The sequence below is a fragment of the Hypomesus nipponensis genome, chromosome 13, assembly GCF_054491055.1.
Source record: "Hypomesus nipponensis isolate SF chromosome 13, ASM5449105v1, whole genome shotgun sequence".
NCBI classification, from domain to species: Eukaryota; Metazoa; Chordata; class Actinopteri; order Osmeriformes; family Osmeridae; genus Hypomesus; species Hypomesus nipponensis.
Window position 1 is genome coordinate 14,616,259 of NC_140373.1, and position 14,274 is coordinate 14,630,532.

Here is a 14,274-nt window from a genome sequence, read left to right on the forward strand (position 1 = left end):
CACTAGGTCATGGCTGAACAAGGCTCTATGCAGCCCAAACATAGAATAGGGATATAGGGAGGACCATGGACAATTCAATTCTATAGGTAAACTCTAGCAGATGAGGGTAAAGTGGACTATGGTATGAAAAACAAAAGGGTATGTCTGTGACGTCCAACAAGATAAAGTCTAGTTTGACACGTCATAGTGCTCCTGTTAGGGAAATAATATAAAAGGGCCTGTGAGTCTGTTAAAAGGCTTAAGCTGCAGGTCCTCCTCCAGTCCTCCAACGATGGGAAAGGTATGAATAAATGTAATTAGTGGGCCTCATGTTTATGAAGGCAGAGGAGATTGAGGATAAATCCTTGATGGAAAAAGATGTATTTGGACAGACGGGAAATATTCCAGACTGTGTTATAGCTAAAAGCTACCTAGACCTGTACCAAATCTGATTTAGCAATTATGTTTTGTTTGCTATTGGAAATTTAACTTTTTAATCACTGGATCAGACTACATTTGACTACACTGGACTTTTTAAGATAGGATAATTACTATTATTCAGTTGCACAAATAAAGCCGTTCAGTTTGGGGACTCTATATTTTAGACATCTAATACAGGCCATTTTGTAAAAACATTGTAGAGAGCTCTAATGAAGTAGAATCAGTGCTCGAATAGAAAAGGCTGGATGATGAAATGGTTTATCTAAGGAAAACCTAAGATGATCACAGAGAGTAAAAAAGCAGGTTTACAATGACAGTAATATAGTTTCTCAGCAGTGTTTGGAGAGCAGATCCAATAGCACTTGCCGTAATGCTCAGATTTAAGGGGGATGAGTGTCCCCTACTGGCAATTCAAACCCACTTTCACACACATCCTGTCAACCACTTTTTTAAAGATAAAAGTGACATAGTTGGAAATCAAACCTGTATCTAACACATTTTGTATATTCATCCATTTCCTTGAAAGATTATCTTTTACGAAGGCTACAACTTCCAGGGCCGCCACTATGAGTGCAATGGCGACTGTGCTGACACCTTTAGACACTTCAACTGCTGCAACTCCATCCGTGTAACTGGGGGTCACTGGGTGGCCTATGAGAAGCCAAACTTCATGGGCTACCAGTACATCCTGAACCAAGGAGAGTACCCTGATTATCATCGCTGGATGGGCTTCAACAATTGTATTCGCTCCTGCCAGATGTTCCCTCCAGTAAGTCAATCAAACCACTAACCGGGTGGTTCTCCCTGCACATCAAACAAGCTTTTTAGAAATCAATGTCAGTCACTGCCCTTTTGATGTAATTTATAGATAGCCGAGTTAAAGCATAAAAGTATTTGTGCCAGGTCCTCAAGGAGAGACAATCTTTCTTAAAAAGGAATAGGATACACCTCCCAAAAGACTTGGCATCTACATTTTAATTCTGTCCATTGCTCAGTTTTTTTGGCAGTTAAGAATGACAGTTGCTAAGAATGATGTGGCTTGAAAAGGTTATTCTAAATTTTCACCATTTGGTAATCACATGTTTTTATTCTGATAAGTTAAGTCTGTCAGGAACACTCAAATCACTGCCAATGGTTCCATGTCTATTGAACATTTTTAATTGCTCATACAATCACTTTGCACTTATTTATTTAACCAACAGCACAGAGGATCTTACAGGATGAGGATCTACAATAGACCTGAAATGACCGGTCACATGATGGAGTTCATGGATGACTGCCCTAATGTTTACGACCGTTTCCGTCACCGCAACATCTTCTCCTCGAACATTATGGAGGGTTACTGGGCCTTCTATGAGCACCCAAATTACTGCGGACGCCAGTACTTCCTGCGCCCTGGCGAATATAGGGCTTGCAGTGACTGGGGCTGCCATAACCCCATGGTTGGCTCTTTTAGAAGGATGAGGAGTGTCATGTAAACCCTACATCTCTGTAGATTAAAAACAATTTACTAAACAAGAGAATTGAGTGATTTGTTTTCATATCCATTAAAGACTCTGCAACTAAACAATGCAGTAACTTGGATAGGGGAGATTTTTGTCATTGACTTTTGATGAGTACATGACATTTTAATAGACAAACACTACTCTTTAGTTTTTGGTAAAAATTAAGAATTAATTAACTATTATAGGCAACAGCGGCAATTCGACATTCACATTACACCCCCCAAAAATCCTCAACCACATAACCCACATTGCTGGCCACAGTTTCAATAATGGCTGAGACTGCAACTCTCATTGTGGGACTTCTAAAAAGTGCAGCTGTACTGTATTTTCACAAGCAGTCAGCCCTGACAGAGACAAAGAGTATCTGGTATTGGGCAGTCCTATAGTATTGTGTAGTCTATAGTGGATATTGTGCTGATGTGACAAGGCTTTGTGTTATGTTTACAAAGATCTGATCCCTACGGGGTGTATAAAGAGGTCTGTACTGCACAGTGTTTGGTCCAGTGAGAACGCACCAGTCACAATGGGCAAGGTAAGCGTCTACATGACATGTTGAGTCCGAAGTGGGAAAAAACAGGCTTCTGTCTTTGTTGCCAGTTAATGAATAATTCCTGAGAAATTTAAATATTAAGTATTTATATATAAATATTGAGTGGAAAGAGCGTGGTTGTTACAAGCCCCCTTGTCGTAGTGCCCCTTGTTGTTACGAACACGGGGCAGGGGATGTAAGTCAAAATTGCTGTGTCAGGAAATTGCTGTGTCAGGCCCAGTCTCTGGGTGGGTGTATTTTGCAAACATTAGCCGCTAAAATTTGTTCAATTTAATTGTTAATTGAGCCATACTGGTTTGTACCCTGAGCTGTACCATTTCTTCTATATGGCTAAATGTGAAACTACTGAAATGTTACCTGAGGTACCTTGGACGACTATGCAAGTCTGTCAACTTTTTTCATTAATTTGTAGATGGTTTAATACGGATATGTTTAAATTCATTCTTAGACATTTATTTCAATTATTCTGAATAGTTTGTCAGTGAATATTCAGGGATTGATTCTAGTGAATCCTTCAGTCAAACTGCGTATCAATAACATGTACACAATTTAACCAAAAATGAGATGGCAGGTGTGTCAGTCGAAAACAAAGCTTCCTTTAAAAATGCATCAATATCAACCCATTGGACTACTTTGACAATCATAAAATAGTTCAGAATTGTTCAGGATTTATACTGATAATCATCAGTATATGATGATGTCAGCAAGCCTTATAACAGATTAAAAATAATTATTCTGAATTAGATTTTGGTCGAATCAATATTTATCAGGATTTATTTCAAATTTGTTTGTGTGCCACTGAGGTGTTTACAGTCAGATGCTTTCTTTTGAGCAGATAATCTTCTACGAGGACAAGAACTTTCAAGGTCGTCATTTTGAGTGCAGTGGTGACTGTGCAGAGATGCACAACCACTTCAGTCGCTGTAACTCCATAAGGGTGGAGAGTGGCTGTTGGGTGGCCTATGAGAAGCCTAATTATGGTGGCTACCAATACATGCTGCACAAGGGGGAGTACCCAGACTACCAACGATGGGCCGGCTTTAATGACTGCATCCGCTCCTGCCGTATGGTGCCCCCTGTGAGTGTATCCTATTGTGTCCCATTGGCTGTCTTTCAGTAAAATTCAGTGAGTCATCAAAAGTCACAATAAGTGTTTGTATTGAGGGGGACTGTGGGGAACTAACATTGTAGAGAGTTAATGTCAAACGTGGAGTTTTATTTGTGTTACCCACCCACCTCCACCTTGGGGATCCCTCCCAAGACCACAAGACAAAATTTGAACACCAGGCCAGGATCCTTTCAGTTTGAGATGGTGTAACTTGTAACTTGAGAGAAGACAATTTGAGGAGTGACCTATTAACAGACAAAAGCCTGCTAGAAGCATAACCAACAGATGAAAATAAATCTTTTAATTCACCTTATGAATAATTAGTTAATTCACATTATATCACTCACTTTGTAAAGAATTAACTAGGGTGCATACTTATACCATTCTTGATTTTCACAGTACCGTGGGAACTACAGGATGAAGATCTTTGAGCGTCCTGAATTTGGGGGCCCGAACATGGAACTGAACGAGGACTGTCCTGACTTGTTTGAGCGCTTCCACAGCCGTGATATTTCCTCCGTCAACGTCATGGAGGGCTACTGGATCCTCCATGAGCACCCTCATTATAGGGGGCGCCAGTACTTCTTGCGCCCTGGAGAGTACAGGAGGTACAGTGAGTGGGGCAGCGCAAGCCCAACCATTGGGTCCCTGAGACGTGTCACTGAAGTCAATTGAGTCCCCACCTAACCTTACCCCTTAGTACAACCCATGCATTAGCGAGTGCTAAACCTAATCTTGCCAGCTTTGTTTTACTGTAATGTTCTCATTGTTGTGTTTTTAAAATACCGCCTCCAAATGATTGGGATTTAGGTCTGTCCTTTTTGAGCTGCTTTGCACTGTCAAGGAAGTACACCTCCTTCAGAGTTTGAGTAAAGCTCATGGTAAATGGTGATAGTCTCTCTTGCTTTTGTTTTTACAGAGCAGAACAGTGTGCTTTGCCAGTTCCCAACCTCCTGTTTTTTGGGAGCTACAATAAATTAATTGATGGAAGTCAAATGATGGGGCTTTCTTTTGGTCTTTAAACTACTTTGTTGTTATCATTAAAGAGATATAGCATGTCAGGTTTGTTAAGTCGTTTTTTTTTGGCCAGGGAGCTAGCTGTGAAAGCATATCCACCAAGGTTTAACTAGACAAGAGATATTTTTGAGCAGACTGCCATGACATCATCACCCCCTTCCACAAAGCAAAATTATCAAGGAAACAGAAGCTTATTCTTTGAAGCTGGTTATTAAAGAACAAAAAAGGGGTATCTGAAGATAGGCATGTAAGAGTCTTTAAGGGATCACATGGTACCAAGCAAGTGCTTTGGGTCCACAAAAGAGGCCCATATTAGACCCACATCACAGACCCAAAGAGGACTCAAAGAGTTGGAGTCAAAGTGTCCTGGTACTAGCTCCAAGCATCAAGCTCTCTCTGAACAAAAAAACGAAACCCAGTCCACATCCCCAACTCATGCATTTTTCATCAGCCAGAGATACGGAACTCTTTCAGAAATAAATATCAATTATTGAAATTGTTAATTAGACTGCCTGTAATTGGCAAAGATACACATGAATAAATAACTTTAACCATTAATTATTGATTCAAAAAATTAAAAATTTAAGCCCAGTGGGAAGCACATTAGGGAGTCTCTTAAGATCAAGCGCAACAAGAAATATGAGTTTTGGCCTTAAGTAATGTTCAATTAAAGGCCTGTTGACTTTGCTGTCCATGTCCAGTTATTTACTTTCTGTTATCTGATATCTGTGAAGTCTGGGCCTTGGTGTGTGTCAGATCCATCAACAGGGTTCATCATGGGACTTGGGTGTGCTTCAGCCAGGGTGATGTCAGATAAAAGATGACGGCAGGTTCAAAGTGCACCATGTCTGTTCTTACAGTAGTAGAAGTTAAAGTTGGGGTCATGGGGATACTTGCACTTGCACAAAAAGATGGTTGCAGTGCACATGTTATTAAATGGGTATTCTCTGATCTCTACTCCAAAACAGATAACAACAGTTTTCGGAAGATATGATTTGCACCAACAGCTTAACACATAACTTGAACTATAATCCGGCCTATCTAGGAGCGAGTGCGAATATTGTTTTCTTTTCTTCACTGCAACTGGCGCTCAACACTTTTAATGATTAACACAAAACAACCAAATCTCTGGAGTGAAAAGGTCTAAAATATTTTAAGCCGATTATCTGGGCTAGAGCTTTCCAGGTTTAACAACATTCAGATACACGTATCTTCTTCAACATTTTTCAGATCTCAATGTATGACACATCGTTTAAAATATTACAATCTGCACTTTTACAATCTGAAAAAAACAGAAATTACCTTGCCGACAACATCCCCTTTTGACTTGAACGTGTCACATTTAAACCTGGAGCTGGGCCTATAACACTTGTTCAAAATTAACATTTTAGATGGAAACAAACACAAAAGGTGGTTGTACATTTGCAGAATATTCATATTCAAGTGTTACAAATGACCTGAGATCTTCCCATATCCTGAAAAGAGGATGACCTTGATCAACTACCCACACTGAACCATACAACAACTCCAAACCTCCACAGCATCCCTACACTTAACTAGGTGCAACCTTTTGAATGTGGTTGTTTCCATTTAAACAACCACAAACCTAATGGCACCCTATATCTAAGACCTATACCTACATTGATATCTCATCAATCAGACTTCATAGCATGGGGGGATACATAACATCAAATATTACATTAATCTTGTTCTCTAAAGCAATTTACATAGTTTCAGTATCTTCTTCCACACGGATAGAGTGAAAAAAGGAGTTCTACTCTCTACCCTTTCTTTCCAAACCTTTGGACTTGTGATGGGAGGCTGATTGAAGGGTAAGTAGTGCCTTTTGGAAAGTGAATGTTTTATGTAAGGGTTGAGAAAAAGTGAAGAAACACAAAACCTTCTCTGTGATGCAATTTTTTGTCTACGTTCTTGTTCTCTGTCTTTTCAGTTCTGATCATAGGATAATTAAACCTCTATAGTATTGTCTTCCGTCTTCCATGCCCCACTTACAGCAATGAGAATTCCCTGTCGGGAATTTCTTTTAACATCCTTTTTTAGACAGCTGTTTTCAGATCAGTGTGATTTATTTCAATTAAACACTAGGACTGAGATAAATATACATATAATATTGAGACAATTAATTCTTATTCATCTTCAAATCAAAGGACATGAGAAAATCCAAAAGCATAATTTTTCAACTAAAACTTCATTCTGCAATAAAACTACAAATTACCAAAAACATGAACTGATTCTTATTGTAGGTGTGTGTTGCAATCTTATAGGCTTGCAAGTTGGAATATTACAGTGCATAAATATAAAGACTGAAGTTTTGGCCTGGAGGATAAGAGGTATCTTGTCAATTAGCTACTGCTTTTATTCTCTTATTGTGACAAGAGGCTCGGGGCACTACCGTATTTTTCAGAAATGAAGTTCCGCGATTTATACCCCGATTTTACATTTTTCTTGTGGTGGTGAGGGATAAGGCCTATATTTCGATGCGGCTTATAGCACGTTTTTATAACAAAACAACAGTAGTTAATTCCCGGGCAATAGAAAACATATATTACACACTTACTTACTTTTGTTTTTGAAGTGTGTTAGACAACGGCATGCTGTAAGATCGCCTATACTCGTGCATTGCTTGGTATCATTGTTCCCGTATCAAGTGCGGCATATATTCTAGTGTGGTTTATACTCAGATTTACAAACACAAATCTCCCATTCTGGTGGGGTGTGGTTTATAGAAAATGGGGCTTATTTTCCAAAAAATAAGGTATATATATATACCTTGTATTCAAGGTATAAAAATGCTAAATTGGAAGAAATGCTTTTGGATTAAAGGAAATAAAATAATTGAAAAGCATTTGAATATGAAGTGTTTCTTGGTATGTCGTTTACAATGAAATTGGTTTGATATTTTAGTCCTTTCAAACAGGATTTTCTTTTTTTTAAATGCTGCAAAATAGAACATTGTGAGGTTTAGCTGAGTGAGCATTTGACGCTTTTAAATAGTAATATAAATGCAGTAAATATAAAAATAATAGTATAAACCAGTAAGAAAGCAAGAAGCCATTCACTTTGCAGACAAACTTATTGTGTCTATTCAAGAACCGGTCAAAATTATGTTGTGATATCTGGAAAAAAAAAAAATATTAGATGACTACAAGGACTAATGTGCAACAACAACTATGCATTTAATCAACCCATTTGTTGTCTTGTGTGTGATTTCTAGACAGTAAGTTATAATCAAGGTCTTGGCAGTGTTGTTATTAAGTAGTCCAATTATCCAACTAACTATAATCTGTAAAACATGTACTGTAGTTGCAACTGAAGCGCAAAATACTCATAAAACCTGAAATAGTATCAAATAGTATGAACTAAGAGCATCTGACTTTTAGTCATTGCTTATGCTTAGGCAATAGTGTACAGCAAGTGGTGGTGGGCAGTCACTGTCCAGTCTGTACTGGGCAGTCTGTACCAATTAGCTGAGGCCTCAAACTCTAAAAGAAGTCCAAGTGACCATTCAAGCAAAAAAAGTGTGAACTTCTTGTACACTGCAGCGTCTGCTCAGTTCTGCCTATCTGCACATAATGCGGCCATTAGGGATTTGAAAATATGTTTGGTAACTGAGTCAGAGCAGGTTTTTGAACCAGATTTTGTGTATTTTGGACCAGACAGAAGGGACGTGCGTGTCTATCTATTTCCCAGGTAAGTTGCTTTCTCTGTGACCAGCCAGGAGTTGAGTAGCTGGGAGGGGGTCTCCTGGAGAGACTCCATGGTGCCTTGCTCAGAAAAGTTTGCTGCTGTGTGCCCAGTGCCCATCAGAACCCACTTGGTGGTGAGTAGCCCTTCCAAACCAACAGGACCTCTGGCATGGATACAAGCTGTTCTGATTGTCAGGGTATTGCTTGTTTTCCTCATGCCCGGCTTGCTCAACCCTGATTTTTGTTATTAGGTTCACCTGGGCCTTAGGTGCTGTTAGGTGTATTTATGCTGTCTCATGCTTACCTTGCGTGTTGTTTAGGTTTTTCAGATGCCAGTTGCCTAAGCCAGTTCCGACTTTTGTGTTGGTTGGAGTGTTACTTTTAGTTATTCTTACTTTTGCTGAGCCAATTAAAACAGTCAGCCTCTCCAGTACCATGTGCGTTTACTTTTGGGTTCACCCTCCTCCAGTGGCTCAAGAAGTGTGAGTGGAACCCCTCACACTGAAATTTCAAGTTTGAGTTCCGGCGCTGACAGAACAACAAGCCACCATGAACCCAGAGACGCAAGAGCTCCTCGCTACCGTGGCCCAGCTGGAGGGCTTAGTCCAACTTCATGAAGCAGCGCTAGCCCAGTAGGATGTCTTGATGGCTAAGCATTCACAATTGCTGTTATTGATGTAATGACCTATGTCTCCCAGATCTTCGATCAGCTGTCTTCTGTGTGCCCCTGAGGACTTCTGGCTGCTGCCTGCCACGGTGCCCGTGCTCCCAGGCGCCCCTCGTCAGTGCTCCCAGACGCCCCTCGTCAGTGCTCCCAGACGCCCCTTCGTCCGCGCTCCCAGACGCCCCTTCGTCCCTGCTCCCAGACGCCCCTACGTCCGCGCTCCCAGGCGCCCCCTCGTCCGCGCTCCCAGGCGCCCCTCGTCCGCGCTCCCAGGCGCCCCGTGTCCGCGCTCCCAGGCGCCCCCTCATCCGCGCTCCCAGGCGCCCCCTCGTCCGCGCTCCCAGGCGCCCCTCGTCCTGTCCCGTGTGCCCGTCCTGCCCCCGGGTGGTTCCCCCCCCCAGTACTGCTCGTCCCGTTCCTGTCCCGCCCCCGGGTGGTTCCCCAGACCTGCTCTGGCCTGCGGGTCGACCCCCAGACCTGTTCCGACCCCCTGCCCTGCCTTGTGGGACGTCGGGTCGTCCTGGTCAGGAGACGTTCCTAGAGGGGGGAGTCCTGTCAGGGTATTGCTTGTTTTTTGTGTTTTGGCCACTAGAGGTCCTCATGCCCGGCTGATTTGTTATTAGGTTCACCTGGGCCTCGTTCTGTTAGGTGTATTTCGGGGACTCTGGCTGTGTCTACTACCGCGCACTTTACGAAGTACACTGCAATACAGTGCACTGGAAAACAGTGCACTTACATATTCAGTGCACTCCGTCGCTGATAAGTGCTGTCTCAAATGGAACACTTACGTTAAACACTTGGCGGAAGTGATGGACGCAAATCTGCTTGCGACACCCGCAAAACCTGCCTAAATGTATGTGCTTCTCCAACCCAAGTGGAAAAAGCTGTCGAAAGGGCTCCTCCTTTTCCACTATGTAGCCAAGATGGCGCCCGTTTAGGGCGAGTAGTGTCCATCGTTGAACACTTTTTTTTGGACCGTTTGTAGTGCGCCATCCGGGTACTTTCAGTGCACTGAAACTCTGCTGGTTTTGTAAGTGAAGCGCCCAAAGCACTGAAAGTCAGTGCTCGAAGTGCTCGAAGTGCACAAGTGCGCGGTAGTAGACACAGCTTCTGTCTCATGCTTACCTTGCTTGTTTAGTTTTTTCAGATGCCGGTTGCCTATGCCTCTACCGAGTTTTGTGTTGGTTGAAGTGCTACTTTTTGCTATTCTTACTTTTGTTTAGTAATGGGGGAAATGAAGCTTTCTGAAGCAACGAGCTATTTGACACAATTGTCTCAAAAAAGTATCGCTTTTTCGAAGCGTTTGATACATCTTCTCCATAGGGACATCTGCTGGTCAGTTTATGGTATGTCGACTGTATCGAGCGAATGAAGGAATCAAGTGATGTCAAGTCCTCGAGACGTCAGTCTCACAATCGTCGTTGACAACTTAATAAATAAAGGTTATGTGACAAATGTTTCTATTTGCAAGTGTCAAAAATATGTTATCATATATCTTGTTGTATTATAAACAATGTAACGTCTTTGCTACTTTACGTTTAAAACATTTATTGGGGTGTGCTTGCCTTCGGCTAGCACAAACCATTGTTATCTCACATATATATTATTATTGTGAGAATGCTGTTGTTTTTCAACTTCTCAGTTCTTCCGCCGTTTTTTTGGCCTTTAACTAGTCCTGTATACTTTCACCGATTACTACAATTTTTGTATCAAAACGTTCAGCTCCTTCAGGAGATGATGGCTATGACTTCTGGAATTTCTCACTTTTATACTTTTTAAAGAATTAAGGTTTTTGTGAAAATTATTCTCCCATTGAAAGTAATGGTAAATCATTTCAAATTATTTAACAGCTTCCTCCTCTTTATAACTTAACTACTTCAGCATACTTTCAGCTAGAGACACCATTCAGCCTTTAAAATGTTCACAAGACATTCAGCTATTCCCAAATGATTAATCCTTTTCAAATATTTAGCCAATTTTGAATTGTGACCGTTTTAAATACATGAAAAATGTAGCTTCTTGATTTTTATGATTGATCAGCCAGCAGAGTGGCACACTGCTGGCTGCTCTTTTTCTGATATTCAACTAAATTGACAAACAAATTCCTCTGACATTCATATAGCTTAACTTACAGAAACAAGTTATACCTTAAAATGTAGGAAAACTTGTCCTCTTTCAGCCAATGTAACTACTAAAGAGCTCACATTTAAAGATGTTCAGCTTTGAGCCTTGAAGCGAGAGCAGCCTTTCAAATTCTCTCACTAACTTCAATGGAGAGGTGGGCAAAATTTGTCAGAGAATTTCGAAAGTAGACGTGTTTTTAAACTGCCGGTAGAGTCGTATTTCTGACCGCACAGACATATAAAGGACATGTCTGGTTTCGGGAAAGTCTTGGGTCTCGGAAAATATCCAAATTTTTTGGATTGGACGTATAGTTTTGCGTCTAGGTTAACTTGTTTGAGGTGTGGATTCCAACTAAATTTGTGATTTTCTCTGCCCAGTTTGTTAGTGATTACAGCTGCGCCATCACCGTGGCAACCAAACAGACACGCACCATGAAAGCAGAATTGGGTGACATTTTGGAAACTGCCAAAAGAGTTGTATTTCTGACCGCACAGACACATAAAGGATATCAATGGTTTCGGCAGAGTCTTGTGTCTCGGAAAATATCCTTATTTTTTGGATTGGACGTGCAGTTTTGCGTCTAGGTTAACTTGTTTGAGGTGTGGATTCAAGCTACATTTCTCATAATCGAGCTAGCGTGATGGCTCTCCATAACTAATAACGGTTCGACTTTTTTTCCACAATCGACCAAATTGGCCAAACAAGGTATGTAGCTACATTGAGCTTAAAGTGTACATAATTTAGCTAGATCGTTTTTATTTTAGCAAGTTTTAGAGAAATCTGCAAAAATCGAGGCGCAACTGTCATAGCTGACCGTCAAGAACAGCCAAACCAGGATTGGGGTAAGTGTTTGCTGCAGCTGGCGTTAATCCTACGAACAAACGCTTCGTAACTGGAAAGCTTTTACTTTTAATTGACGATATTGAACACAGATGTTAAGTAACTTGTCTTTACTGTAAATATCTTGTCCGTTTTTAATTTGAAGTAGTAGATCTACATACCACTTTGACACACTTGCAAGAAATGATCCGCGGGTTAGATGTAGGATGATATTGTTATTTACGTATAAAAGACTCACCAGGGACAACGACAACATCGGCAACCCTGCACTATGAATTATTATTTTGATGTCATCTTAAATGAAGTGACTGAACAGGACTGGGTGTGGAGGCACGCATGATTAGTTTCTTGTCTTGAACCTGAAACCTAGATTGTAGGTTAGAAATGTTGCCAATGACCAACGGTTGCTACGTTTTTCCTGCAAGTTCAAGTCATTCCAGTGTTGTCCTTTTACCTTCAAATTCGTTCAACCCAGACTTCAGCAACTAATTTTCTGCTACATTTTCAAATTTTCCTGCAGCTCATCTTTTTCTTCTCTTTTCTGTATGCCTTCGTCCAGCTCCAGCCCCTATTTAAAATACCTTTAGGGAGCTTTGAAGCTTCAGCTTATAACTTAATTTTCACAATTTCCAGCTTTTTTAGCATGGTCAGCTATCCCCATTCAGGTTTTCAGCATTTGTTATGCTGTTTCGCAGGCACAGCCTTTTCTAGTTCTATTTGCCCCCCTAAAACTTTGTCAATATTTGGACTACATAGACAACATAACGTCAAACGTTTCGACTTGGTTGCAATTGAGTTGCTTGTATTTGGAATTACGTTCCGTTGCACAGTTTAGGGGGTTATAACGTTTTTGTGGGGACAAAGTGCCTTTTGTCGACGAAGGGTAACCTGTGCTAGCTACGTCACCACGTCAACACACGTAAGCAACGACGCATTAATACAACGTGATAGAGTCTTCCTAGCTCGCAAATTGGAGCTTGGATTAAGAGTGAAAAATACCACCCCCAAAAAATCACAACCATTTAGCTTTATAGAGAAAGCAATTTCGACTGGAGCTGCAATCTCAGATTTTTTATTTATGTTGTGACAGTCTTTGAAATTTGAGCGAGTTCAGGTCGCCCATGAGACCGCCTAGTCTTTTAGGCGGCAGCCATGCTAGAAAACGTCATACTAGTATTTTGTAGCTAATTTTATAGTTCAATTTTACACTAAAAAACTGAATGAAGGAAATGTTATGACGATATGACTATTGTGAAAACAGCTAGGTGGTGAGATTTGAATATAGGTTGCTGTAAAAACGTTGATTTGTTTGCTACGTGAGAGCCTGTCAGCCTCCATTGACGATTGCGGCAGCAACAACACAGTGTAGTCAACAGTGTTGACACTCAGTCAACTGTCGATCTGCGTCTGGTGAATATTTTCTTGATTTCGTACCAGGATCAAATCTACATCTAAATGGATAGCAGTGTTTTAAAGATATGGCGATTTTGAAGACAGCCAGCGGGTCAGCATAGTTTGTTATTTGTGTAAAACTTGGAATTTGAGTGAGACTTCGTCTTGTTTTGACATTAGCCACAGAGTCACAGACTCGGCTCGCCCACTGGCAGTGTAGTAGGCTACAGTACTGTCTTCAATGCCACAGCTATGGCTAAACTTTATTAACTACTTACTAACCGAGAGTGAGGTCATGCCGGGAAATATCAAACTGAGGCTGGAACGTATCGTATCGATATGGCAAAGCCGAGGTTTGATATTTCCCGGCATGACCGAACGGTCAAGGTTAGTAAGTAGTTTATTATATGGCATTTTTAGCTTCTTTTCATTTTGTAAACGAAAATAAATGGTACCTCTAGGCTAATTGTAGCTAGCTCTCAAGTTTTCTCACGTTGTGTTTTATGTGTTGCCTAGCAACTCTTTTGATAGAAAGCGGACAACATGGTTCTGCTAAAATGGCTTTAATTTCAACACAAAATAACGACACAAGTTATTAAAAGAGTCTAGTCTTCATCCTCACTTTCAATGACAAATCTTTTCAGCATCATCTGGATAGTAAAACTCAGCAGCTGACTTGTCGCTCATTTTGAAGATGACGTCAGAGGGCAATACGGAGCCGTATTGACCGCTGAGGAGGGCAATACGCGTCTGGCATGACTACCCATTAGCCAATCAGAAAGCTCGTACCGTCGTTGCCATATAATAATATGTCTTATTACACGGCTGTCCTTAATGCTGTAGAATGCTCCATTCACTTGAATCAGGCTTACGTTCTCCGGTGAACAATTTTCTCATATTTGACAGTTGCTATGCATATTTGACCGCTGTCAAGGGAAGTGGCCTTT

The 14,274-nt window shown here is 41.0% G+C and overlaps 2 protein-coding genes across 2 annotated transcripts; both read left to right on the forward strand.

Annotated features, from left to right (window-relative positions):
- Nucleotides 1–271: 271 nt before the first annotated feature.
- Nucleotides 272–1,898, forward strand: crygmxl2 (crystallin, gamma MX, like 2). Its single transcript, XM_084669843.1, has 3 exons — nucleotides 272–280; nucleotides 947–1,189; nucleotides 1,623–1,898. The coding sequence occupies exons 1-3, from the start codon at nucleotides 272–274 to the stop codon at nucleotides 1,896–1,898; spliced, it is 528 nt and encodes a 175-aa protein (XP_084525969.1).
- Nucleotides 1,899–3,361: 1,463 nt separating this feature from the next.
- Nucleotides 3,362–4,380, forward strand: crygmx (crystallin, gamma MX). Its single transcript, XM_084669844.1, has 2 exons — nucleotides 3,362–3,553; nucleotides 3,983–4,380. Exons 1-2 carry the CDS (start codon nucleotides 3,377–3,379, stop codon nucleotides 4,256–4,258), a joined length of 453 nt encoding a protein of 150 aa, XP_084525970.1. The 5' UTR covers nucleotides 3,362–3,376; the 3' UTR covers nucleotides 4,259–4,380.
- The last annotated feature ends 9,894 nt before the right edge of the window (nucleotides 4,381–14,274 follow it).

Excerpts from the sequence above, each read along its gene's own strand:
- crygmxl2 (XM_084669843.1), top strand. Across the intron at positions 1,190-1,622 it reads CCTGCCAGATGTTCCCTCCA|CACAGAGGATCTTACAGGAT; the intron begins GTAAGTCAATCA and ends TTTAACCAACAG.
- crygmx (XM_084669844.1), top strand. The coding sequence starts at position 3,377 with ATGCACAACCACTTCAGTCGCTGTAACTCCATAAGGGTGGAGAGTGGC. Across the intron at positions 3,554-3,982 it reads CCTGCCGTATGGTGCCCCCT|TACCGTGGGAACTACAGGAT; the intron begins GTGAGTGTATCC and ends TGATTTTCACAG.